Source organism: Gorilla gorilla, chromosome 20, assembly GCF_029281585.2.
Source record: "Gorilla gorilla gorilla isolate KB3781 chromosome 20, NHGRI_mGorGor1-v2.1_pri, whole genome shotgun sequence".
In the NCBI taxonomy this organism is placed as follows: domain Eukaryota; kingdom Metazoa; phylum Chordata; class Mammalia; order Primates; family Hominidae; genus Gorilla; species Gorilla gorilla.
The window spans coordinates 61,522,407-61,549,404 of record NC_073244.2 but is presented as its reverse complement, the minus strand read 5'-3'; the positions used below and the strand labels follow the sequence as shown (position 1 = coordinate 61,549,404).

The 26,998-nt window shown below is 52.5% G+C and overlaps 2 protein-coding genes across 5 annotated transcripts in view; one reads left to right on the top strand and one right to left on the bottom strand.

The window, feature by feature from the left end:
- TMEM143 (transmembrane protein 143) overlaps positions 1 to 13,920 on the bottom strand; it is a 31,778-nt gene extending 17,858 nt beyond the window's left edge. For 2 of the 3 annotated variants that reach the window (XM_004061086.5, XM_004061088.5), the window contains exons 1-3: positions 13,706 to 13,920; positions 13,099 to 13,339; positions 9,803 to 9,907 (exon numbers count right to left, since the gene is read on the bottom strand). In XM_004061086.5, the coding sequence (XP_004061134.1) occupies positions 9,803 to 9,907; positions 13,099 to 13,339; positions 13,706 to 13,728 (369 nt within the window). In that variant the 5' untranslated portion in view covers positions 13,729 to 13,920. The remainder of the gene's footprint in view (positions 1 to 9,802; positions 9,908 to 13,098; positions 13,340 to 13,705) is intronic. The other variant, XM_004061087.5, reaches the window with a different exon arrangement.
- Positions 13,921 to 13,965: 45 nt separating this feature from the next.
- SYNGR4 (synaptogyrin 4) lies at positions 13,966 to 26,133 on the top strand. Of its 2 annotated transcripts, none has more exons than XM_019016215.4 (5): positions 13,966 to 14,177; positions 15,472 to 15,671; positions 23,275 to 23,512; positions 25,368 to 25,507; positions 25,841 to 26,133. In XM_019016215.4, exons 2-5 carry the CDS (start codon positions 15,579 to 15,581, stop codon positions 26,072 to 26,074), a joined length of 705 nt encoding a protein of 234 aa, XP_018871760.1. In that variant the 5' UTR covers positions 13,966 to 14,177; positions 15,472 to 15,578; the 3' UTR covers positions 26,075 to 26,133. The 2 variants fall into 2 exon arrangements, with proteins under 2 accessions (XP_018871760.1, XP_018871759.1); XM_019016214.4 differs by having other exon boundaries at positions 14,156 to 14,344.
- Positions 26,134 to 26,998: the final 865 nt, after the last annotated feature.

Below are 26,998 nucleotides of genomic sequence, written 5' to 3'. Positions count from 1 at the left end.
CTCCTGACCTCGTGATCCACCCACCTCAGCCTCCCAAAGTGCTGGGATTACAGGCGTGAGCCACTGCGCCCGGGCTACATTTAAATTTAATGAAGTTCGTGGCTACTATAACGGACAGTTCCAGGCTAGAGAAAGAGGCACCTTTTTCTAATTTGCACACAGACCCCAGTATAGCAACCAAGGTTCACTCTGTTATCCCCCTGCAGGGCACCATGCCCATCGCCCTCATGGTCTGAACTTAACCATCACTGGGGAGAGCATCTGATTCATGACCGTCCCCGCCACCCACGTTCAGCTCCCAGAGCGCACGATGCAGGCCCAGTTTCACTCCTCAGTGAAGACACAGCACCTGGCACCGGGCCTCGCACAAACATCTGCTAAAAGAATGACTTAATTGGTGCCGGGCACAGTGGCTCACGCCTGTAATCCCAGCACTTTGGGAGGCTGAGGCGGGCGGATCATTTGAGGTCAAGAGTTCGAGACCAGCCTGGCCAACATGGTGAAACCCCGTCTCTACTGAAAATACAAAAATTAGCCAGGCATGGTGGTGCGCGCCTGTAGTCCCAGCTACTTGGGAGACTGAGGCAGGAGAATTGCTTGTACTCAGGAGGCGGAGGTTGCAGTGAGCCAACACAGTGCCACTGCACTCCAGCCTGGGAGACAGTGAGACTACGTCTCAAAAAAAAAAAAAAAAAAAAAAAAAGAATGACTTAATTGGGTCTTCGTGGCAATTGCTGCTGCCATATTCCACCGTCAAGCATTCCCTTGCGGCTGTCACATGCCATCTGTCTACTGAGGACTCCCAGATTTCCATCTGCAGTCCAGATATCTCGCTTGAGCTCCAGATTCACACGGCTGGGCGTCTACTCAATACTTCCATACAGATGCCCCGTGGGCCTCTCAACACCTCCGCAAGGGCATCCTCTCAAACCCACGATGCCCCAAACCCGCTCCTCTCAGCCTCGTCCCCATCTCAAAAGATGCAACTCCATCCTTCCAGGTGCTCAGGCCCAAAGCCTGGGGGTCATCCTGGAGTCTTCCCTTTCTCACACATCCAACCCATTTGCAAATCGTGATGGCAACACATTCAAAACAGATGCAAAATATGACTGCTTCTCAACCCTTGGTCTCAGCCACCCTCCTCCCTGGCCTGGGAGCTGTTCTCCCTGCCCCATCCCCATCCCCAGTGGGTTCCCCCAGGCAGCCACCAGAGGGCGCCAGTTCGCACCTACAGCAATTCCAGTCTTTGCTTAGAACACTCCGCTTAGCCAAAGCAAAGTTTTCACCACCGCCCAGGGGGGCCCTGCAAGATCTGGCCGCAGGTCCCCCTCCCTCTGCCCTCACCTCCTCTCTCTTCCCTGGTTCGCCAGGCTCTAGCCCCGCAGGCCTCCTGGCCGTTCCTCCACACGCCATGCACACTGCTGCCCCAGGGCCTTTGCACGTGGGGTTCCCTCACATCTCCACAGGGCTTGCTCCCCTCTCCTTCAGGTCTCTGCTCAAATGTCCTCTGCTCAGTGAGGCCTTCCTGACCACCTTACCTGAAACTGAAAAACACCCCCTCCCTTGCTTTCCTTTTCTCCTTATTAGGTTTTGAAAAAAAGAAAACTACAGTCATCCCTTGGTATCCATAGGAGATCAGTTCCAGGATGTCCCATGGATACCTAAACCTACAGATGCTCAAGCCCCTGATATAAAATGACATGTCTGCAGCTGGGCGCGGTGGTTTACGCCTGTAATCCCAGCACTTTGAGAGGCCGAGGCGGGCGGATCACGAGTTCAGGAGATCAAGACCATCCTGGCTAACATGATGAAACTCCGTCTCTACTAAAAATATAAAAAATTAGCTGGGCGCGGTGGTGGGCGCCTGTAGTCCCAGCTACTTGGGAGGCTGAGGCAGGAGAATGGTGTGAACCCGGGAGGCGGAGCTTGCAGTAAGCCGAGATCAAGCCACTGCCCTCCAGCCTGGGTGACACAGGGAGACTCTGTCTCAAAAAAAAAAAAAAAAAAAAAAAAAAAGACATATCTGCATATAACCTCTGCACATCCCCTCATATACTTTATTTTTATTTTTTTAGAGACAGGGTCTAGCCCTGTCCCCCAGGCTGGAATGCAGTGCTGCAATCATGACTTACTGCAGCTTCAACCTCCCAGGCTCAAGCAATCCTCCTGCCTCAGCCTCCCAAGTAGCTGGGACCACAGGTGTGTGCCACCATGCACAGTTAATTTTAAAAAAAAATTATGGAGGCCGGGCACGGTGGCTCACACCTGTAATCCCAGCACCTTGGGAGGCCGAGGCGGGCGGATCACTTGAGGCCAGGAGTTCCAGACCAGCCTGGCCAATATGGTGAAACCCCGTCTCCACTAAAAATACAAAACCTAGCCAGGCATGGTGGTGCACACCTGTAGTCCCAGCTACTCAGGAGGCTGAGGCAGGAGAATCACTTGAACCCAAGAGGCAGAGGTTGCAGTGAGCCAAGATCACACCACTGCACTCCAGCCTGGGCAACAGAGCAAAAATCTGTCTCAGAAAAAAATATATATGTATTTTGTGGAGACAGAGCCCTACTGTGTTGTCCAAGCTGGTCTCAAACTCCTGTCCTCAAATGATCCTCCCACCTCAGCCTCCCAAAGTGTTAGAGTTACAGGCATAAGCCACTGTGCCTGGCCATGTATACTTTAAATAATCATCTCTCTCTAGATTACTTATAACACCAAATACAATGAAAATGTTATGTAAATAGTTGTAATGCTACATTGTTCAGAGAATAGTGACAAGGGAAAAAAAAAGTCTGTACATGTTCACTACTGATGCAATTTTTTTCCCAAATATTTTTTATCCACAGTTGGTTGAATTCACAGATGCAGAACCCATGGATATGGAGGGCTGACTGTGCAGGACACCAGTTACATCTGAATTTCAGATCAACAACAAACTTCTTTTTTTTAAACGGGGTCTCACTCTGTTGCCCATGCTGGAGTGCAGTGGCGCGATCTCGGCTCACTGCAACCTCTGCCTCCTGGGTGCAAGCAATTCTCTGCCTCAGCCTCCACAGTAGCTGGGATTACAGGCACCCGCCACCATGCCCAGCTAATTTTTTTTTTGTATTTTAGTAGAGACGGGCTTTCACCAGGTTGGCCAGGCTGGTCTCGAACTCCTGACCTCAAGCAATCCACCGGCCTTGGCCTCCTAAAGTGCTGGGATTACAGGTGTGAGCCACCGTGCCTGGCCCAACAACAATTTTTTTAGTTTAACTACGTCCCATGCAATATTGGATGACTGTATTGCATAGGACACACTTCCACTGTACTAAAAAATTACCCATAGTTTATCTGAAATTCAAATTTACTGGGTATAATGAGTTGAATGTTGTCCCCTAAAAATTTACATCCCTTTGGAACCTGAGAATATGATGTCATTCGGAAATAGGGTCTTTGCAGGTAGAATTAAGGTAAAGATACAGATGAGATCATACTAAATTAGGGTGGAACCTAAATCCAATGAGAGTGTCCTTATAAGAGACAGAAAAGGACACACATAGGACACCGAGAAGGCAGCCACAGGAAGATGGAGACAGGGGTTGGAGTGACTCATCTACAAGCCAAGGAGCACCAAGGGTTGCTGGCAGCTACAGGAAGCCAGGAGAGACACCATAGATGCTTCCCCCTCAGGGCCTCCACAAGGAAACATCTTTTAATACATTTCACTTCTTTTTTTTTTTGAGACATAGTCTCACTCTGTTGCCCAGACTGGAGTGCAGTGGTGCGATCTTGGCTCACTGCAGCCTCCGCCTCCTGGGTTCAAGTAATTATCCTGCCTTAGCCTCCCAAGTAGCTGGGATCACAGGCATGTGCCACCACACCCAGCTAATTTTTGTATTTTTAGTAGAGTCAGGGTTTCACCATGTTGGCCAGATTGGTCTCGAAATCCTGACCTCATGTGATCCACCTGCCTCGGCCTCCCAAAGTGCTGGGATTATAGGCGTGAGCCACCGCGCCCAGACTTTTTCTTTTCTTTTCTTTTTTTTTTTGAGACAGAGTCTTGCTCTGTCACCCAGGCTGGAGTGCAGTGGTGCGATCTCAGCTCACTGCAGCCTCCGCCTCCCGGGTGCAAGTGATTCTCCTACCTCAGCCTCTCGAGTAGCTGGGACTATAGGCACCTGCCACCACACCCAGCTAATTTTTGTATTTTCAGTAAAGACGGGGTTTCACCATGTTGGCCAGGCTGGTCTCGAACTCCTGACCTTAAGTGATCCGCCCACCTCGGCCTCTCAAAGTGCTGGAATAACAAGCGTGAGTCACTGTGCCCGGCCAAATTTCACTTCTGTACCTTGTTGCTGGTCTCTTCCTCAGTAGAACAGAGCCTGTGAGGTACATCTGTCATGCTGTCCACTGTCTCCCAGAGCCTCGAGCCATTCCAGAGACACAGTAGGTGCTCAATAAATATTTACTGAGCGAACTCAATGAATGAATGAATCAGCAAAAAAAGATCAGAGAGAGGTCACCCGCCCAGGTCACCCGCACCACTAGTGAACAACCAAGCTATTGTTTGAACCGAGGCTATGCTGCTTCTTTCCCTGCCCAGGCCACATCTTCAAAGGACTTAAGTCATCAGCAAATGGTCGCCCAGCAGGCCTCACCCGCCTCTGCCACTTCTACCCTGCCCCTGCCTCTGTTTAAAATCTCCTGCCTGGGAGATATATGCTTATTCACTTATGTTCTTTCTACATTTCTATATATTTATACATTTCTATAATAAAATAGGCTTTTTTTAACTTTTTTTTTTTAAGAGTCTCGCTTTGTCACCTAGGCTGGAGTGCAGTGGTGTGATCTTGGCTCACTGCAACCTCCACCTCCCGGGTTCAAGTGATTCTCATGGTTCAAGTGATTCTCATGCCTCAGCTTCCTGAGTAGCTGGGACTACGGGCACCCCCCACCACAACCGGTTGATTTTTATATATTTAGTACAGACAGAGTTTCACCATGTTTGCCAGACTGGTCTCGAACTCCTGGGCTCAAGTGATCCGCCTACCTCGGCCTCCCAAAGTGCTCAGATCACAGACAAGAGATACCAAGCCCAGCCTTAACTTTTAAAAAAATAGAAAAAGAAAAAAACAACCGTGGCTCCAGAGGCCATAGGTGCCCTGTGGAAGAGCTTGGAGGCAGGCAGACGGGGGCTTGATCTCGACTCCACCAGTTATGAACTGTGTGATCCTGGGCACAACCCGGGCCCTCTGAGACATTCAGTTTCTCCATGTATGAATGGGCTGATGGCGGCTGCCTCTCCGCACTGCAGGAAGGAGTCAATAAGCCAGACACAGCAAGCGCTCAGCAACAAGGGGCTGTGATGGCCACTGTTGCTGGGGTTGTTATTATTCAAAGCAAAGTGCAGAGCTGCAGAAGGCAGTGGTGGGATGCGGCGAGGGGTGAATGCAGCAGGCCTGGGTTGTCCAAACCCCGCACATTCCAAAGAAAGGACTGGCCCTGGACCAGCTTCTGGGAGGGAACCTCTAAGCCCTTGGAATGTCCTGACTGATAAGAGTGTCTTGGTTTACCTGGGGCCTGGGGCCACACTGGATGCTGTGTGTTAATGTTGTGATCTATGGTCAGGGCCTGGAGCCACTGAGCATCAGTTTGACCTCGGAGGGGATGAAGTCTCAGGTCAGCCACCATGCATATGTGACCCTGGCCACCCAGGCTTACAGGAGCGTCCCTGGTTGGCAGTACTGCTTGCGTGTTGTCACACATCTTGCTGGGAGAATTAAGTGCCGTCCATGACTCCACCGGGAGAGGACAGCTGGACGCTCACACCTGGTCTGTCTTGGATTCTGCCCCATGCGCCTTTTTCCTTTCTTTTTTCTTTTTTTGGGATGGAGTCTCACTCTGTTGCCCAGGCTGGAGTGCAGTGGCACAATCTCGGCTCACTGCAACCTCCGCCTCCTGGGTTCAAGTGATTCTCCTTCCTCAGCCTCCTGAGTAGCTGGGATTACAGCTACTGGGATTACAGCACCACCATGCCCAGCTAATTTTTGTACTTTTAGTAGAGACAGGGTTTCACCATGTTGGCTGGGATGGTCTCGATCTCCTGACCTCGTGATCTGCCAGCCTTGGCCTCCCAAAGTGCTGGGATTACAGGCGTGAGTCACCATGCCCGGCCCTCCTTTTTTTTTTTTTTTTGAGACAGAATTTTGCTCTGTCACCCAGGCTGGATAGTGCAGTGGCAAAATCTCAGCTCACTGCAACCTCCGCCTCCCCGGTTCAAGCGATCTCCTGCCTCAGCCTCCCAAGTAGCTGGGATTATAGACATGCGCTACCAGGCCCAGCTAATTTTTTTTTTTTTTTTTTTTTTGAGATGGAGTTTCACTCTTATTGCCCAGGCTGGAGTGCAATGGTGTGATCTTGGCTCACTGCAACCTCCTCCTCCCAGGTTCAAGCAATTCTCCTGCCTCAGCCTCCTGAGTAGCTGGGATTACAGACATGCACCATCACACCCAGCTAATTTTTTATTTTTAGCAGAGACAGGGTTTCTCCATGTTGAGGCTGGTCTCGAATTCCTGACCTCAGGTGATCCGCCCGCCTCAGCCTCCCAAAGTGCTGGGATTACAGGCGTGAGCCACAGCACCTGGCCTTTTTTTTTTTTTTTTTTTTTTTGAGATGGAGTCTCACTCTGTCACCCAGGCTGGAGTGCAGTGGCGCGATCTCGGTTCACTGCAAGCTCCGCCTCCTGGGTTCAAGTGATTCTCCTGCCTCAGCCTCCTGAGTAGCTGGGATGACAGGCACATGCCACCACACCTGGCTAATTTTTGTATTTTTAGTAGAGACGGGGATTCATCATGTTGGTCAGGCTGGTAATTTCTGTATTTGCAGTAGAGACAGGGTTTCGTCATGCTGGCAAGGCTGGTCTCGAACTCCTGACTTCAGCTGATCCACCTGCCTTGGCCACCCAAAGTGCTAGGATTACAGGCGTGAGTCACCGCACCCGGCAGTACTACCATCTATTAATAGATCCTCCCACAGCCGTTTCTCAGCCCAGACCTCTCCCTTCACCTCCAGATCCACATATTCAAGTCCATCTTTCTTTTTTTTTTTTTTTTTTTTTCTGAGACGGAGTCTCACTCTATCGCCCAGACTGGAGTGCAGTGGCGCAATCTTGGCTCACTGCAAGCTCCGCCTCCCAGGTTCACGTCATTCTCCTGCCTCAGCTTCCCGAGTAGCTGCGACTACAGGCGCCCGCCACCACGCCCGGCTAATTTTTTTTTTGTATTTTTAGTAGAGACGGGGTTTCACCGTGTTAGACAGGATGGTCTCGATCTCCTGACCTCATGATCCGCCTGCCTCGTCCTCCCAAAGTGCTGGGATTATAGGCATGAGCCACCACGCCCGGCCTCAAGTCCATCTTTCTACCTGCCTTTCTAAAAGGCAGCTCAATGGATAAAGAAAATATGGTCTATATACACCATGGAATACTACTCAGCCATAAAAAGGAACAAAATAATGTCTCTTGCAGTAATTGGATGGAGTTGGAAGGCCATTATTCTAAGTCAAGTAACTCAGGAATGGAAAACCAAATAGCCGTATTCTCACTTATAAGTGGAAGCTAAGTAGGCTATGAGCGTGCGAAGATACACAGAGTGATATAATGGAATTTGGGGACTCAGGGAGGGGGGTTGGGATGGGGGCGAGGGACTACATATTGGGTACAGTGTACACTGCTCTAGTGATGGGCACACCAAAATCTCAGAACGCACCACTACAGAATTCATCTATGTAACCAAAAAGTACATGTACCCCAAAAACTACTGAAATAAAACATTTTTTAATCAAAAAAGAATGGGCCAGGCGCGGTGGCTCACGCCTGTAATCCCAACACTTTGGGAGGCCAAGGCAGGTAGATCACGAGGTCAGGAGTTCAAGACCAGCCTGAGCAACATGGTGAAACCCCATCTCTACTAAAAATACAAAAATTAGCCAGGCGTAGTGACACACACCTGTAATCCTGGCTATTCGGGAGACTGAGGCACAAGAATCACTTCAACCCGGAAGACAGAGGTTGCAGTGAGCCAAGATCGCACCATTGCACTCTAGCCTGGGCAGCGGAGTGAGACTCTGTCTCAGAAAAAAAAAAAAAAAAAATTAGAATAAATAAATTCATAAATAAATGGTAGCTCAAATTCTTAAGTCCAAAACTGAGCTCTCAGTCCTCCCTGCAGATCTTTCTCCCCATCCCACCACGGTCTCCCCCATCCCAGTAAATGGCAGCTCCATCCTCCAGGAGGCTCAGGCCAGAATGGCTGGAGACGCACCCCTACTCCTCTCTCTTCCTCCCCACCACACCCCCACAGCCAGCACATCAGCAAAACACTGATGCCTTCCAACATAACCAGCATCTGACCGTTTTTCACCATTTCCATCGCTATTACCCTTGTCGGAGCTTCCATTATCTCTCCCCTAGACAAATATAATAGACTCTTTCATAGATGTCCCTGCCTCTGATAGTCTGTTCCCTACACTGCAGCCAGAGAAATCCTGTTAACACCTAAATCCGCTGCTCACATCTCTCCTCAGCTCAGAGCCCTCCCATGGCTCCCGGCTCACTCAGAGTCAAAGCAAGGTCCTCGGCCCGGCACAGTGGCTCACGTCTGTAATCCCAGCACTTTGGGAGGCCAAGGCGGGTGGATCACTTGAGGTCAGGAATTCAAGACCACACTGGCCAACATGGTGAAACCCCGTCTCTACAAAAAGTACAAAAATTAGCAGGGGGAAGTGGTGGACGCCTGTGGTCCCAGCTACTCGGGAGGCTGAGGGAGGAGAATCGCTTGAACTGGGGAGGCGGAGGTTTGCTGTGAGCTGAGATCGCACCACTGCACTCCAGCCTGGGCAACAGAACAAAAACTCCATCTCAGAAACAAAAACAAACAAACAAAAAAACAAAGCAAAGTCCTCACGGTGGCCCACAAGGCCCAGTACGATTTGTCCCCATCCCCTCTGCCCTCATATCCCACCCTCCCCGCACATGAACTCTCCTGCAGCCACAGTGGCCTCCTCACTGTTCAATACTCCAGGCCCCCGCTCACCTCAGGGCCTTTGCACTTGCTCTTCCATCTGCCAGGAACATCTTCTCCCGGGCATTCATCAGGCTCGTTCCCCCTCTTCACTAAGCCTTTGGCCCACATGTCACCTCCTTGGGGAGCCCTTCCCCACCCACCCCGTCTGAAACAGGCCCCATCTCACCCCTCTTTGTTTTTTTTTTTTTTTTTTGAGACAGAGTTTCCCTCAGTCGCCCAGGCTGGAGTGCAGTGGCGCAATCTTGGCTCACCGCAAGCTCCACCTCTCGGGTTCATGCCATTCTCCTGCCTCAGCCTCCCGAGTAGCTGGAACTATAGTCGCCCCCCACCACGCCCAGCTAATTTTTTTGTATTTTTAGTAGAGACGGGGTTTCACCGTGTTAGCCAGGATGGTCTCGATCTCCTGACCTTGTGATCCACCCGCCTCAGCCTCCCAAAGTGCTGGGATTACAGGCGTGAGTCGCCGCGCCCGACCCATCTCATCCCTCTTTATCTCACTACTCCGCCTCATTGTTCATGGCACTTATCACCACCAGGCATCATATTTTATATTTATTTGATTCCTTGTCTCCCCAGTTGGAATGTTGGCTCCCTGAGGGCGTCACTTCACCTGTCATGTTCACTGTTGAATCCCCAGCACTTAAAATAAGGGCCAGGCTCCAAGAAGGTGTCAGGGAATGTTTGCTAAATGAGCGGATGCGCAAACAAGCACCACAGGGCTGGAAGGGCCCCGTCCTCACCTGCAGCCGGGCCAGGATTTGGTGGTAGTGGAACAGGGTGCAGAAGTCCACGTGGGCCGAGAACGTCTCCAAAGCCGCCTTCTCTGCCGGACTCGAGTGGAATTCCTGTTACCTCAGGAAGCAAAACTTCTCTGTAGGCCTTTTCCCCTTCCCCGAGGGAAAGAATTCTTTCCCTGGCTGCCTAACTACACAATCAGAGCTCTGGACTTTGAAGTTTTGTTCTGGGGCCGGGCTCAGTGTCTCGCACCTGTAATCCCAGCACTTTGGGAGGCCGAGGCAGTGGATCACTTGAAGTCAGGAGTTCAAGACCAGCGTGGCCCACATGGTGAAATCCTGTCTCTACTAAAAATACAAAAATTAGCCAGGCGTGATGGCATGCACCTGTAGTCCCAGCTACTCAGGAGGCTGAAGCTGGAGAATTGCTTGAACCAGGGAGGAGGAGGCTGCAGTGAGTCGAGATCGTGCCACTGCCCTCCAGACTAGACAACATCAAGACTCTGACTCAAAAAAAAAAAAAAAAAAAGTTTTGTTTTGGTTGGGTGGGGGCTGACCAATTTTACTGAAACTGAGGCAGCCAAATATAGTGAAAAACTATACTGGGCTTAAAAAGCTGGAGGTTCAAGTTTTTGCTTTGACATTTCCTAGCCAATACACACACACACAATTCCAGGAACGGTTTGACAGTGTAATATCATCCTCCAGAAGTAGATGGAATTATTATTATTATTATATTGAGACACAGTCTCGTTCTGTCACCCAGGCTGGAGCTCAGTTGTGCAATCTCAGCTCACTGCATCTTCAACCTCCTGGGATCAAGCGATCCTCCCACCTCAGCCTCCTGAGTAGCTAAGACTACAGGTGCCCACCACCATGCCTGGCGAATTTTTTTCAATTTTTTGTAAAGGTGGAGTCTCACTATATTGCCCAGGCTGGTCTGAACTCCTGTACTCCAGCGATCCTCCCACCTCAGCCTCCCAAAGTGCTGGGAGGCTGAGCCACCATACCCCCAAGGTTGATGGAATTATAACTCCCATTTGTCAGTGGGAGAAACTGAGGCTCTGGAAAAGTCATTTGGTAAGGGCTGCAGTGTCTGTGGGAAATGACTGCAATCTAGGCCTGTCTGACTCCAGGGTACACATTGAACCATTTCCTTTTTTTTTTTTTTGAGAAGGAGTCTCACTCTGTTGCCAAGGCTGGAGTGCAGCGGCCATGATCTCAGCTCACTGCAACCTCTTCCTCCACGGTTCAAGCAATGCTGCCTCAGCCTTCTAAGTAACTGGGATTATAGGCGCCTGCCATCACGCCTAGCTAATTTTTGTACTTTTAATAGAGACGGGGTTTCACCATGTTGGCCAGGCTGGTCTCAAACTCCTGACCTCAGGTGATCCACCTGCATCGACCTTCCAAAGTGCTGGGATTACTGGCGTGAGCCACCACGCCTGGCCTTGAACCACTTCTTCTTCTTTTTTTTTTTTGAGATGGAGTCTTGCTCTGTTGCCCAGACTGGAGTGCAGTGGCACGATCTCGGCTCACTGCAAGCTCCGCTTCCCGGGTTCACGCCATTCTCCTGCCTCACCTCCCAAGTAGCTGGGACTACAGGCACCTGCCACCTCGCCCGGCTAATTTTTTGTATTTTTAGTAGAGATGGTTTCATCGTGTTAGCCAGATGGTCTCAATCTCCTGACCTCGTGATCTGCCCGCCTCGGCCTCCCAAAGTGTTGGGATTACGGGCGTGAGCCACCGCGCCCGGCCTTGAACCACTTCTTTATGTTTCCTATCTCAATGTCCTGGGAAATTGTCTTCACTTCTCTGAGCCTCAGTTTCCTCACTGGCAACAGAGGATTACACGCTCTTTCTCAGAGGGCTATGGTGAGAATTTGATGAGATTACACATGTCCTATATACACATGTGTTTACATATATGTGCATATATTTGTATATTTATGTGTGTATATTTGTGTACTTTTGTGTGCATATATATGTGTGTGTATTTGTGTGTGTATATTTGTGTGTGTGCATTTGTATGGGTATATTTGTGTATTTGTGTACACATGTGTACTTGTGTGTGTATATTTGTGTGTGCATTTGTATGTGTATATTTGTGTATTTGTGTACACATATTTGTGTATTTGTGTGTGTACTTGTATGCATATACTTGTGTGTATTTGTGTGTGTGTATTTGTGTGTGTATCAAGTCCAGCACAGAATTGAGTACATGCAGTAGGTGTTCAGTAAATAAATGTTAAATTAATGAATGATGGTGGGGTGTGGTGGCTCATACCTGTAATCTCAGCACTTTGGGAAGCCAAGGTGGGCAGATCACTTGAGGCCAGGAGTTCAAGACCAGCCTGGCCAACATGGCAATACCCTGTCTCTACTAAAAATACAAAAATTAGCCAGGCGAGAGTCGCAGCTTCTCGGGGGCTGAGGAAGGAGGATCACTTGAGTCCAGGAGGCAGAGGTTGCAGTGAGCTGAGATTGTGCCACTGCACTCCAGTCTGGGCAACAGAGTGAGACCCTGTCTCACAAAAATAAATAAAGAAAAATAAATGAACGAATAATAATCCTCAAAATCCTCAATAATGACAATGATGATGATGGTGGCAATAAGACCTCAGGCTCTAGAGTGAGACCAAGACTAGGATGAGGTGAATATGGCACCCAAGGGTGCAAAATTTAACGGGGCACTCACTCTTAGGGTCAAGCGAGTGCCTCACTTGCCTAACCCTAGTCCTGGGCCAGCTCTGGAGTCAGACCACTTTGGTTCAAATCTAAGCCACTATGTTGTGGCCTTGGGTAAGTCACTTTCCTTCCCTATGCTTCCATTATCTCATCTGTAAAATGGGGATGATGGTGGTATCTCTCTTACTGATGATTCAACAATACATGAAAAATGTCTGGCACAGTGCCATGGAGTCAGAGCTCAAATTGTGTGATAATAATTATGATTACAGCGTTGTGACTTTATAGGTACAATTATTATCAGGTAGTAGAAATAGTAATGATGAGGATGATTACTATACCCATCTTAAAGAGGGAAAAACCATGCCCCAGAGAGTGCCTGTTCAAGCCCTCAGAACAAGCCAGAGTCGGGAATGGATGCTGCGTCTGCATCTCGGAGACCTGGCTCCTGCATTCCAGCTCATCTCCCGCCCACTAGGGAAACACGAAGGGACCCGGGAACTACAACTCCCAGGAGGCGCCAGGGCAGCTCTCTGCAGCAACTAGGGCCCTGCCGCCGCGAAGCCTGCTGGGAGCCGTAGTCCCCAGGCTCTTGGGCCCGGGACAGGCGGTACCTGTATTAGGAGGCGGAGCAGCTGCTCCTTGGAGAAGGGAATGAAGCGCTCGCGGTACTGCTGGGCCCAGTCGCGGGGCTCCCTGGGGTTCCACATCTTGCGATACTCCCCCATTTTGGCTGCCAGCGATGAGAGGGCCCGGGGGGGCCCGAGGAGCGCGGGCAACAGTGGCCATACTCGGACCCTGGACCCCCAGACCCCCCGGGTCACATGCAGCATGGCTAGACCCTTTCCCCGGAGCCTAAACAGAGGAAAATGGGCAGGGGTCAAAGGCCATCTAGAGGAAAAGCGCCCTCTCCACCTCCACGTCCCACCCTCCAGAAGCCGTCTCTACCCCAGGCAGGGCGCAGAGCCCATCCGCTCGCCTCGAAGCCCCTGTTGCCTGTCCCCTTCCCACACTGCTCAGTTGGCCTGGGTCCCAGACAGGGGTCAGAGGTCTTAGGTTCTGGGGCGTTTTTCAGGCCCAGAGACCCTGTAGTGGTACAACGTTTCTTTGGAGTCTAGACAGCGAGGTAGATCTTAGGAGAGCAGGAAATGCTCGGAAAGGTTACCTAGGGGGTGCAGGGCCGCCCTCCCTGGCCATGCAATCCCCCGATTTCTCCCTCACCTTAGCCAAAGCTCGACTGTCATTGAGCCTCCTGCGCATGTGCAGGAGGGCGTCCTGGGCTCCCGAGGTTCGGCTTCACCCAGCAGTAAAACGCATGCGCAAAGCTTGGGTCAATGCGGGCTGTCCATTTCTCACCGCCGACTCCCTATATCAACTACGCATGCGTTGCCTGCCTGTCTCCGCCGCCGGCCTCGTTTGGGCGCGACGCATGCGCCGCAGGAGTGTCTCCTTGTCAGCTTGCTACAAAGGGAAGGGGCGGAGTGGACGCGAGACTCCCTAGAGAGATGGGGCGGGGCAGGGCTCCCGCGCGCAGTCCGCCAACGGCGCGCAGTCCAACGTTCGCCGAGGCCACGCCCCGGCTCGTGTCAGCTCCTGAGTAGGCGGAAAGAGGGAGGGGGCGGGACTTGGGCGCAGCCAATCAGCTGTGGAGGAGCGAAAAGGCGGGAAAAAGCGGAACCAAAAGAAGGCTGAGGTGGAGCCAGGGACCAGGAGGGGTGGGGGGACGAAAGGAAGGGCGGGCCCTCAGGTGACGCAGATTGGCCCTCCAGAGAAGGGGCGGCCCCTTCTCAGGTGCCGTCACCCCCAAACCTCAGCACTGCCGTTCCAGGTCCTTTAAGGGGAGACCGCGATTCTAAGAAGGTAGCCCAGTGCCGGGGCGTGGCCTCATTCTGAGGTTCCCCACAAATCCGAGGTCCCGACTCCCAGCTTGAGGAAGTGCACTTCCGTGAAAATGGAGCTGAATTCGAAAGGGAGGCCCTTATTCTGGGAAATAGCCCCAAGTGACAAGGACAGCCTGAAATATGCCCTGAGATACCTGGGTTCTCCACGAAGGGTGCTGTCACCCCCAAACCTGAAAGGGATTATTCGGTTTCAGACCTCCCAGGGGCTCTGATCTCAATGGCCGCACCCCCTAGTCCCCAGAAAGTCTCACCTGTGTCCTCTCACAGAAGGACCCAGTCCCTCTGCAGGCCCTTCAGCTCCTGGGTCACAAGATGTGGTCCCCAAATATCCCAGCCCTCCCCTGCACTTCACCTCTGGGATCCCTGACAGCCCTCTCACCCAACAACCCCCTCAGCCCACATTCCTGACTTCTGGAACCTGAAGCAGCCCCTTCACTTATGTCCCCCACTCCTAGGACCCCCAGAATCCCCCTCACCCCAGGCCCTCACCTCTCTGGAATCCTCCATAGACCCCCTTAACCCACACCTCAATCCAGGGGACCCTCAGGGACTCTCTCACCCTGCACCTCCACCTCTGTGACCCCTGGCAGCCCTCCCCACACGACACCTTTCCTGGGACTCTTAGTATCCCCATCCTATGCCCCCCTCTCCTGGGACCCCCAGAAAGCTCCCTCACCACACACAACCCCATTCCTGGGACCACCCCAGCACCCGCATCCTATGTCCCCCACTTCAGGGACCCCTAGCAGCCCTCTCACTCCACACAACACCTTTCCTGGGACTCCCCCAGAACCCCCATCCTATGCCTCCCACTTCTGGGGCCCACAGAAGCCCCCTCAGCACACACAACCCCATTCCCTGGGACCCACCTGCACCGCCATCCTATGTCCCCCACTTCTGGGGCCCCTGACAGCCCATTCACCCCACACCCTGACTCCTAAGAGGCTCAGCAGTCCCCTCACCCCACACAACTCCATTCCGGGGACCCCCCCCCATCCCCACCCCATGTCCCCCAATCCTGGGGCCCCCAACAGCCCTTCCACCCCGTGCCCCTGACTGGCATCCCCCATCTGTGTCATCCCACAGCAGCCAAGCCCAGAGCCGGCCTGAAGCCCCCGGACGGCAGTGCCCAGCAGGCAGCGCCCAGCACCCTGGCTCCCACCTCCCAGTGGCCCCAAAGGAAAACAGCTGCCATGCACATCCCCAAAAGCCTCCAGGAGCTGGCCAACAGCGAAGCCGTGCAGTTTCTGAGAAGGCCCAAGACCATCACGCGGGTCTTCGAAGGGGTGAGGCCCTCCCGTGGCCCGACTGTGCCCCTGGGTGACAGGAGCCAGGAGCTCTCAACTCCCAGACACAGTGCGGGAGATGGGAGGACAAGGAAGGGGTCAGATGGGGAAACAAGGCAACGGAGCAAATGCTGACACCACCTTTTCCTGAGCACCCCACTATGGGCCCTATGCTATTGAGGCACTGATGGACTCTCATAGTAAGGAACAGCCCTCACAGTAGGTGCTGCAAGTCCCATCTCTGAGATAACAAAACTAGGGCTTAGAAAAGTTAAGTAAATTTTTTTTCTTTGAAACAATCTTAATTAGCCAGGCATAGTGGCACACACCTGTAATCCTAGCTACTGAGGAGGCTGAGGCAGGAGAATCACTCGAACCCGGGTGGTGGAGTTTGCCGTGAGTGGAGATCATACCACTGCACTCCAGCCCGGGCAACAGAGCCAGACTCCATCTCAAAAAAAAAAAAAAAAAAGAAAAGAAAAAAGAAAAGAAAGAAAGAAAGAAACAGTTTGCTGTGTTGCCCAGGCTGGAGTGCAAAAAGCAGTGGCGTGATCTCCACTCACTGCAACTCCACCTCCTGGGTTCAAGCGATTCTCCTGCCTCAGCTTCCCAAGTAGCTGGGATTACAGGTGTGCACCACTGTGCCTGGCTAATTTTTGTATTTTTAGTAGAGACGGGGTTTCGCCATGTTGGCCAGGCTGGCCTTAAACTCCTGACGTCAAGTGTTCCGCCCACCTCAGCCTCCCAAAGTGCTGGGATTATAGGTGTCAGCCACCGCGCTCAGCCTAAGTAAATTTTTTAAATCTGGGATGTCCAATGGGGTAGCCACAGCCACATGTGGCTACCTCAGTTTGCACTAATTAAAATAAAAGTCCATTCTTCACTCACAGTGGCCACATTTTAGGTGCTCAACAGCCACATGTGGCTGGGGACTCTCATATTAGACAGTACAGGCTGGGTGTGGTGGTTCATGCCTGTAAAACCAGCACCTTGGTAGGCCAAGGCAGGCAGATCATTTGATGTCAGGAGTTCGAGACCAGCCTGGCCAACATGGCAAAAACCCATCTCTACTAAAAATACAAAAATTTTCCTGGCATGGTGGTGCAAGCCTGTAGTCCCAGTTACTTAGGGGGCTGAGGCTCGAGGATGGCTTGAGCCCATGTGGCGGAGGTTGCATTGCAGCCTCGGTGACAGAGTGAGACTCTGTCTCAAAAAAAAAAAGAAAAAAAAATTGTGGCTGGGCACGGTGGCTCACGCCTGTAATCCCAGCACTTTGGGAGGCCAAGACAGGCGGATCATGAGGTGAGGAGATCGAGACCATCCTGGCTAACACGGTGAAACCCCATCTCTACTAAAAATACAAAAAAATTAGCTGGGTGTGGTGGCAGGCGCCTGTCGTCCCAGCTACTCTGGAGGCTGAGGCAGAAGAATGGCGTGAACCCGGGAGGTGGAGCTTGCAGTGAGCCGAGATTGCACCACTGCACTCCAGCCTGGGCGACAGAGCGAGACTCTATTTCAAAAAAAAAAAAAAAAAAAAATTAGTGCAGATATGGGACATTTTCATCATGCCAGAGAGTTCTATTAGACAGCATTGGCTAAGGTCACGCAGTAAGAGGCAGGGGCAGGATTCAAACTCAGATCTGTGAGATGCCAGAGCCCATTTATTTTCCACCTCCCAGTTGAGGGAGGAGGAGGAGAGGAACAGGGGCTGGGGCTTCTAGGAAGAGAATAAGGAGTGCAGACCTGAAGTGCCAGATGTTGGGTGGTAACCGTGTGCCAGGCACCATGCCACCGTTCATTTCATCATCCCCACACTCCTGAAGAATCTGGACACCTGGAGTCAAATCCTCATTCAGCCCAGACTTTGCTGTGTGATCTTGAACCAATCACTGTTCATCTCTGGATCTCAGTACATGAAGGGTTAGGGCTGTGGCTCTGACTTTTAACCTGTGCTGCTTCCACCACTCTGCTTTAACAGAATTGGAAACTAAGGCCCAGGGAGATGTTGAGACTTGATCGAGGTCTTAGGAGTAGGTGGGGTTCCCCGGTTCAGACCCAGGGTCTCCACCCCAGAGTCCTAATCCAGAGTATCTCCTCTCTGCCCCTTCTAGAGCCTGAGCTTGGAGAAGGAACAAACAGGCCTGTAATCCTGGCTCAGGCACGTGCTGTCCATGCAAAGTGGCATACTGCCCAGTTTACCTGGGCCAGGCCTGATGTCATTACCAGCAGCAGCACCTTTCTTTCTCAAAAGTGCCCCTTTGGTTTGATGGCTTGCGTGGTCACCCTGTGTCCGTGTGACCCTGAGCAAGCTATGTGATTTCTCTGAACATCTCCATACTCTCGTCTGTAAAAAGAGGATCCTAATAATCTACTCCTAGGAAGAATCATTGTGAAAATGAAACAAATTAATGCCTATAAACTGATTAGCATGGGCCAAGCAAGTAGTGATCTTTCCTTAGTGATTTTTTTTTTTTTTTTTTTTGAGACAGACCCTTGCTCTGTCACCCAGGCTGGAGTACAGTTGGTGCAATCTCAGCTCACTGCAACTTCCGCCTCCTGGGTTCAAGCAATTCTTGTGCCTTCGGAGTAGCTGGGATTACCAGCGTGCACCACCATGCCTGGCTAATTTTTGTATTTTTAGTAGAGTTGGGGTTTCACCATGTTGGCCAGACTGGTCTTAAACTCCTGACCTCAAATGATCCACCCGCCTCGGCCTTCCAAAGTGTTGGGATTACAGGCGTGAGCCACCGCACCCAGCCTTAAATAGTGATTATTATCAAAACAAATCATTACTCGTGTGTGAGGAGAGGGCCTAGGATGATTGAGATTTGTGTCCGTTGTCCTCCCCCAGGGAAAGAGGGGAATCTTGAAAACCACACCCCAGCACCAGATCTTTCGCTGGTGTTAGCTTCTCTACTCCTCACCACAACCCTATGACACAGGCATTATGATCCCTGTTTAACCCAAGGGGAAACTGAGGCTCACAGAGGTTGAGTGGCATGCCCAAGGACATCACCCAGCTGGTGAGCAAGTCCAACTCGGATCCACCCGCCTATCTGGAAAGCCTCGGAAGGCAGGGCGGGTGGCAAGGAGACGGAAGCCCAGCTGGTGTGGACTGGTGAGGGGAAGGGGGAGGAAGAGCCGCCAACCATGCCAGACGTTCTGGTCACGGACTTTGCCCGCCGCCTCCATCCACCCTCCCTACCCCCCCGCCCTCTCCTCCTTCCCCCCTGGCCTGGCTCCTCAGTAGGGAGTCTCTGGGCAGCTGGTGCTCTTGTCCTCGCTGCCGCCTGCCAGCTGGTGCCTTAACTGATAAATCTTTGCTCCCTCCCTAGGGACAGGCCAGGGAGGGCATGGAAGGAGTTTGGACTGAAGCTTCAGAGGGATAGGGTCCCTCTAGCCCAGATGAGCCCCTGCTCCTCAAATCTCCAGTGTCCCGGGCTCATGTCACAGCCCAGGGTTTTGGGAGTCAGTGGACAGACAGCCCACCCGCCTAGATGTCAGGAAGGCTGGATTCCAATCCCCCTTTCACCGCTTACTGACCTTGAGAGGATGCCTTCCCTCTCTGGGCAAATCACGAGAATGACCATTTTCCTGAGCACCTACTAGAGCCAAGCCCCTACCCCCACATTCCTCCTTTTCATAGCATAGAAACAGACCAGGAAACTGAGGCTCCAAGAGATGAGTGATTTGCCCCAGGCCATACAGCTGGCACAGTCAGAAGCGTCTGGCTCTTTCCACTCCACCAAAATGGCTTCAATTTATCACCTGTGAAACAGAAATGAATTAATAACCTCCACCACGTGGGGCTGGTGTGAGGTTCCAGGGAGGTAACGCAGGTAAAATGAATATGGGCTCAAAAATGATCGATGTGCTTTCTCGTCCTCGACCTGGCTCTGCCTCAGACCAGCAGGGCCAGACACACCCCCTCTATAGTCAGTTCTTCTGCTCCAAAATAGGGAGAATCATCTTACAGCCTCCCTCCAAGGGTTGCTGTGCAGATCAAGTGAGATGATGGATGTGAATACCCTTGGTTATTGCCGAAGGGCTAGGCAAAAACAGGGAGTCAGGGTGTTGCTGTTTTGTTGTTCACAGAAGGCAATTAAGGCAAAGGAGAAGGGAGGATGGACGGAAGCTCAGGAGTTTAGGGGTCAGTTCTTTGCCTCCTCCATCTCCACTCTGAAGGGCAGGGCAAGAGTCAAGACAAAGCCAAAGCCATTCACTCTTTCAACACACATTTGCTGAAGTCCAGTCTAGCGCTGGGTGCTGGGGATAGAGAGCAGGGGCCCGGCAAGGTGGCTCATGCCTGTAATCCCAACACTTTGGGAGGCCAAGGCAGGAGGATTGCTTGAGGCCAGGAGTTTGAGACCCGCCTGTGCAACATAGCGATACCGTCTCTACAAAAAATTAAATATGAGTGAGGCATGGTATTTCGCACTTGTAGTCCCAGCTACTCAGGAGGCTGAGGTGGGAGGATTGCTTGAGCCCAGGAGGTTGAGGCTGCAGTGAGCTGTGATCACACCACTGCACTCCGGCCTGCAAGACACAGTGAGACACTGTCTCAAAAAAAGAAAAAAGAGAGAGAGAGTCCTGTGTGGAGCCTATCCAGGAAGAGTTCCAATTCTAACGAAGGGGAAATTTTCTTTTTCTTCTCTTTTGAGACAGGGTCTCACTCTGTTGCCCAGGCTGGAGTGCAGTGGTGCAATCACAGCTCACTGCAGTCCGGACCTCGTAGGTTCAAGCGATCCTTCCGCCTTAACCTCCCAAAGCACTGGGATTACAGGCATGAGCCACCACACCAGACCAAAGGGAAGATTTTCAACAGTCTGTTTCCCTTAGCCTACCCCCACATCCCCAACCCCTATCGCCAACGCTGCCACTTCCGATCAATCACCAAGTCCTATTTTACATGCTAAATATTACTGAATTCCCCAGGGCTCTGGCCTCAGCCTTTCTCACCTGGGCCTCCCGGCCTCCTCTCAGGTATGTTGGCCTCTTGTCTTGCCCACTTCCGATCCATCAGCCACGTGACCCCAGAGGGCTTCTCTAACCCCAAGACTGACCCTGGCTGTCCCCTGCACAGAATCCTCCCATGCATAACATTGAATGCTTTCCATGGCTCCCCAAGTCCAGCTCCTGGCCCTGGTGTTCCGGGCCTCTTAGAGCCTGGCTCCCACCCACTTTTCCAGCCTCATCTCACACCAGAACGCTCCAGTGAGTTTCTCTCTTATCTCTGAAACTGCCCGCTCTGCAGCATCTGGCTTTTCCACGTGCCATCCACCCTGCCGGGAATGCCCTTCCTCCTCTTGTCTGTCTGAGAAATTCCTTGTTCTTTAAGGTCCAGTTCAGAACTCACCTGAAATCCAGCCCTCAATCTGGCCTCCACCTTGACTCTCTCCCCCACCCCAGGCCCCAGCCTCCTCCCCACCACCCCATCTACACACCAGCTCGTCTTTGTCTGGCACAGACCTGCCCTGCTGCATTGTGACCATCTGGGACAAATCACTGGGGCTTCAAATTTTCACCAAATTTCATTGATAGGAGCCCCCGCCCTCAAGGCGCATGGTCCAGTGTGAGGAAGAAGAGCAAGAGGTCAAGGGCAGACTCAGAAGCCAGGCTACTTCTGTTCAAATCCAGGCTCTGACACTGACCAGCTGACTTTTTTTTTTTTTTTTGAGACAGGGCCTCACTGTGTCACCCAGCCTGGAGTGCAGTGGCACAATCAGGGCTTACTGCAGCCTTGACTTCTGGGTCTCAAGTGATCCTCCTACCTCAGCCCCCCAAGTACTTGGGACTTGGGGGTGCATGCCACCACACTGAGCTAATTTTTTTTTTTTAAGAAGTTTTGGTAGATACTAGGTATCACTCTGTTGCCCAGGCTGGTCTCCTGAGCTCAAGCGATTCCTCCCACCTTGGCCTCCCAAGTGTTGGGATTACAGATGTGAGCCACTGTGCTTGGCCTTTCGTTTGTTTGTTTTGAGACAGAGTCTTGCTCTCTCGCCTCGGCTGGAGTGCAGTGGCACGACCATGGCTCACTGCAGCCTCAACCTCCTGGGCTCAAGTGATCCTCCTGCCTCAGCCTCCCAAGTAGCTAGGACTACAAGTATGCACCACCACACCCAGCTATTTTTGTTTTTAATATTTTTGTAGAGACTGGGTCTCGCTCTGTTGCCCAGGCTGGTCTCAAACTCCTGGCCTGACACGATCCTCCCATCTCAACCTCCCAAAGTGCTGGAATTACAGGCATGAGCCACCTCGCCCAGCCACTGGCCAGCTAATTGGATTCGGCCAACTCCTTATCCTCTCTGTGCCTCAGTTCCATTATCTGAAACACAGGGCTGTGAGTAGTGCCCGTGTCCTAGGGTGGCTGTAAGGATGACCTGGGTGAGTGTTTATAGAGTGTTTCCGTGGTTTATTTAGCAAATATACATAGAAGACAGGCATGGCCAGGCGTGGTGGCTCACGCCTGTAATCCCAGCACTTTGGGAGGCCGAGGCGGGCGGATCATGAGGTCAGGTGATCGAGACCATCCTGGCTGGCACCGTGAAACCCCGTCTCTACTAAAAATACAAAAAAAAAATTAGCCAGGCGTGGTGGCGGGTGCCTGTAGTCCCAGCTACTCAGGAGGCTGAGGCAGGAGAATGGCGTGAACCCCGGGGGCCAGAGCCTGCAGTGAGCCGAGATGGTGCCACTGCACTCCAGCCTGGGTGACAGCCAGACTCTGTCTCAAAAAAAAAAAAAAAAAAAACAGACGAGAGGGACAGGGTTATCAGATCAGTGTCATAATATTTGTCTAAAACAAAATCCCGAAGCCAAAAAACAAGGCAAAATGTTAATATGTGTTAGTTTGGCCAGGCGACACTGGGTGTTTCTTATGTTTCTCTTCATATTTTTCTGTATGCTTGGACTATCTTGCAAATTGAACCTAAGAAATTAATAGGAATTAGTGAGGCCAGGAGGGAGGAGACAGAAGTCGCAGAGGGAAGGGCTCTAAGTGCCTCCTCTCGTTTAGTCCTCAGAACCACCCCAGAGGGAAGAGCTGAGAGGCAGAGAGAATAATCACGACTGCAAACACTGATTCAGCTCTTCCCATGTCCCGGGCACTGTGCCAAGCATTTTATACGGGTACCTGGGTTTGGTGGCAGAAGGAGAGTGTGGGGGAGGCAGGGGTGAGTGAGGAGAGATGAAATTGGAAGAGTGAGGGAAGCGGAGACTCTGCAGGGCCTCCAAGGCCAGGCTTCAGGGCTGGGACTCAGTCCTGAGGTACTGGGGAGCCATGAGGGGCTGTGGCAGGGAGGGGCAGGGTGTGGAAAGACTCCCCTGGGGCCATGGTGGAGATGTGCTGAGGTGGGGAAGACTGGAGGTGGGGAGGCTGGGAGGAGGCTGGGGCAAGGGCCAAGGAGAGCAGACGAGGCCTGAGCCAGGATGGAGCAGAGGGGACGAGGGGCAGGAAGCTGAGGGCTCTGACAGTGACAATGTCAAAGAGGGAGGGGCCCAGACGGACCAGTGACTGGGTATACGGAAAGACCGACAGCACCAGGGAGGAAGGAGGAGCAGCTTCAGGGAGAGACTGAGCTCTTCTCTGGCCCCTGGAAATCCACAGGTCTTCTCCCTGATCGTCTTCTCCTCCCTGCTGACCGACGGCTACCAGAACAAGATGGAGTCTCCGCAGCTCCACTGCATTCTCAACAGCAACAGCGTGGCCTGCAGCTTTGCCGTGGGAGCCGGCTTCCTGGCCTTCCTCAGCTGCCTGGCCTTCCTCTTCCTGGACACACAGGAGACCCGCATTGCCGGCACCCGCTTCAAGACAGCCTTCCAGCTCCTGGACTTCATCCTGGCTGGTGAGCCCCCAGGACCCCCAACCCAGAGCTGCCCCTCCTCCCGCTCACAGCCCTCCTGGCTCCCCAGGGCCTCCCGGGCACAACCCTTCACCACCTAGCTGGCCTCCACCCTGACTGTCCTCCCAGTAGGAGGCATCTGACCACAAGTGGCCCAGAGCTTCTCACTGTGCTTGGCACCTGCTGTCTCCTCCTGGGGAATTATTTTTATCCTTCAGACCCTGGGTAAGGGTCACCTCTTCTGACCCGCAGACAAATTATAGCAGCCTCCCTTCTGCCCCGTGCTTTCTTTGCATTTGCCTCCCTCATTTACAGAAAATCTCTTTTTTTTTTTTTTTTTTTTGAGATGGAGTCTCACTCTGTCGCCAGGCTGGAGTGCACTGGCACAGTCTCGGCTCACTGCAACCTCCGCCTCCCGGGTTCAAGCGATTCTCCTGTCTCAGCCTCCTGAGTAGCTGGGATTACAGGTGCACACCACCACACCCGGCTAATTATTTTTTGTATTTTAGTAGAGACGGGGTTTCAGTGTGTTAGCCAGGATGGTCTCGATCTCCTGACCTGGTGATCCGCCCACCTCTGCCTCCCAAAGTGCTGGGATTACAGGCGTGAGCCACCACGCCCAGCCAAAGTCTTGCCTCCTAACCACTGCCAAACACTCCCGATGGAGCCTGGCATAAGCAAGCACAAAATGTGTGTCCTTCTTTGGGGCCTGACCTCCTTCCTCTCAGTCTGTTTGATCTCAACTCCTCCCCACCCTGCTGCTCCTCCTCCCCACTGGGCCAGTCCCAGTGACTTAGGGCCAAGCGAGCCCTAGAAGGTCATCGAATCTAGTGCTGTGCAGGAGAACTCCCTGTGAGGGTGGAAATGTTCTGTCCCTGCGCCTTCTCATGCAGGAGCCACTGCCCATCCATGGCTATTAAGCACTTGAAATGCAGCCGCTGGCCGGGGACGGTGGCTCACACCTGGAATCCCAGCACTTTGGGAGGCCAAGGCAGGCGGATAACTTGAGGCCAGAAGTTTGAGACCAGCCTGGCCAACATGGCGAAACCCCGTCTCCACTAAAAATACAAAAATTAGCTGGGCAGGGAGGCGAGTGCCTGTAGTCCCAGCTACTCGGGAGGCTGAGGCAGGAGAATCGCTTGAACCCGGGAGGCAGAGCTTGCACTGAGCTGAGATTGCGCCATGGCACCCCAGCCTCGGCATCAGAGCAAGACTCTGTCTCAATAACAACAACAACAAAAAAAGAAATGTGGCCAGTGCAGCTGAGAAACTTTTTTTTTTTTTTTTTTGAGACAGAGTTGCACTCTGTCGCCCAGGCTGGAGTGCAGAGGCGCAATCTCAGCTCACTGTAACCTCTGCCTCCCAGGTTCAAGCGATTCTCCTGCCTCAGCCTCCTGAGTAGCTGGGACTACAGGTGCCCGCCACCGTGCCCAGCTAATTTTTGTTTTTTCAGTAGAGATGGGGTTTCGCCATGTTGCCCGGGCTGGTCTCGAACACCTGGCCTCGAGTGATCCACTTGCCTCAGCTTCCCAAAGTGCTGGGATTATAGGCGTTAGCCACCTCGCCTAGCCTAAAATCCCGTGTTAATGAATAGAAATTTAAACAGCTGCATGAGGCCGGCAGCTCCTGTATTAGACAGTGCAACTCTACTCCAGCAGCTCACTTTAGGGAAGGCTAGGAGGGACTGGGGAATGACTTGTGGGAGATGTGTCAACATAGAAGCTAATAAAAAAAGTATTTTTCAATACCTCATGGAAGTTTGTGCAGCAAGACCACCAGCCCCATCCTTCCCATGCCTCAGCAGCCCTGCCTGAGCGAGCTTTCCCCCTGCCCCTTTTCTCTCCCTGTGACGCCACAGTTCTCTGGGCAGTTGTCTGGTTCATGGGTTTCTGCTTCCTGGCCAACCAATGGCAGCATTCGCCGCCCAAAGAGTTCCTCCTGGGAAGCAGCACTGCCCAGGCGGCCATCGCCTTCACCTTCTTCTCCATCCTTGTCTGGGTGAGGACAAGCCCCTCCACCACCCCTCCCTAGGAGGGCACCCTCTGCAGGGTGGGGTTGAAAGGGCTAGAACATTCCTGCACTCACTTAGCTCCCCTGGGAGTCAGGGGTGGGGGGGCTCCCCCAGGACTCCACTGGTCCCTTCCAGGTGCCGCTTCCTCTGAGCAGCCACAGCCCAGCATCAGGGCCTGTGCTTCGGCCTGGGGCTCCTGGGCAGTGAGCAGTCCAAACACCGGTATCTTTTGTCTCCTTCCCAGGCCAGTCCCCAGCCCAGTCCCTCTCCTGACCTGCCCAGCCCAAGTCAGCCTTCAGCACGTGCTTTTCTGCCCACAGATATTCCAGGCCTACCTGGCATTCCAGGACCTCCGAAATGATGCTCCAGTCCCTTACAAGCGCTCCCTGGATGAGGGCAGCATGGTGCTGACCACCCTCCCCTTGCCCTCTGCCACCAGCCCTGTGAACATGCCCACCACTGGCCCCAACAGACTGAGTTATGCCAGCTCTGCCCTGTCCCCCTGTCTGACCGCTCCAAAGGCCCCCCGGCTCGCTATGATGCCTGACAACTAAATATCCTTATCCAAATCAATAAAGAGAGAATCCTCCCTCTAGAAGGGTTTCTAAAAACAGCCCTCAGTCCTTCTCATGTCTGTTCCACTCTGGTTGCTTGAGTGGCGAGGGTGGGTAAGAATCCCACAAGGTCACCACTGGGGTCTCTGCACTGGGTCACATTTCCATACCATCTCCTGGAACCATCATTGGGGCACCACCTTGATAATGACGGATTGGAGGTGGTGAGAGGAGGGAAGCACTTTTTTTTTTTTTTTTTTTTTTTTTTGAGACAGAGTCTTGCTGTGTTGCCCAGGCTGGAGTGCAGTGGTGCAGTCTTGGCTCACTGCAACCTCTGCCTTCCAGGTTCAAGCAATTCTTCTGCCTCAGCCTCCCTAGTAGCTGGCATTACAGGTGCGCACCTGTAATGCCCACCACCACGCCTGGCTAATTTTTGTATTTTCAGTACAGACGGGGTTTCACCATGTTGGTCAGGCTGGTGTCGAACTCCTGACCTTGTGATCCGCCCACCTCGGCCTCCCAAAGTGCTGAGATTACAGGCCTGAGCCACCGTGCCCGGCCAGGAAGCACTTTCTTCAGGCCTGTTACACACTAAGTCCTGTCAAGTCATTCATTACTCCTTGAGTCCCCACACTGGCCAGGGGAGGGAGGCACAAGGAGCCTTCTCTTACAGTTGAGGAAACAAAAGTTCAGAGAGAAAATGCTTCCACCCGTGGAGAGAGCACCAAGAGGAAGGGCCAACAAGGGGACCCAGCCCTGTCACTCAAGCCCAAGCCCTTTCACTCCTCATGGTGACCAAAGACTAAAAACCATGGCGTGTGAGGAGTCGGTGAAGGAACGGGGTGCTGAGTCCGCAAATGAGATTCAAGGGAGACCCTTGTCTTCAAATATTTCAAAGAATATCTTTGGGGAGGAGGAGTTTTC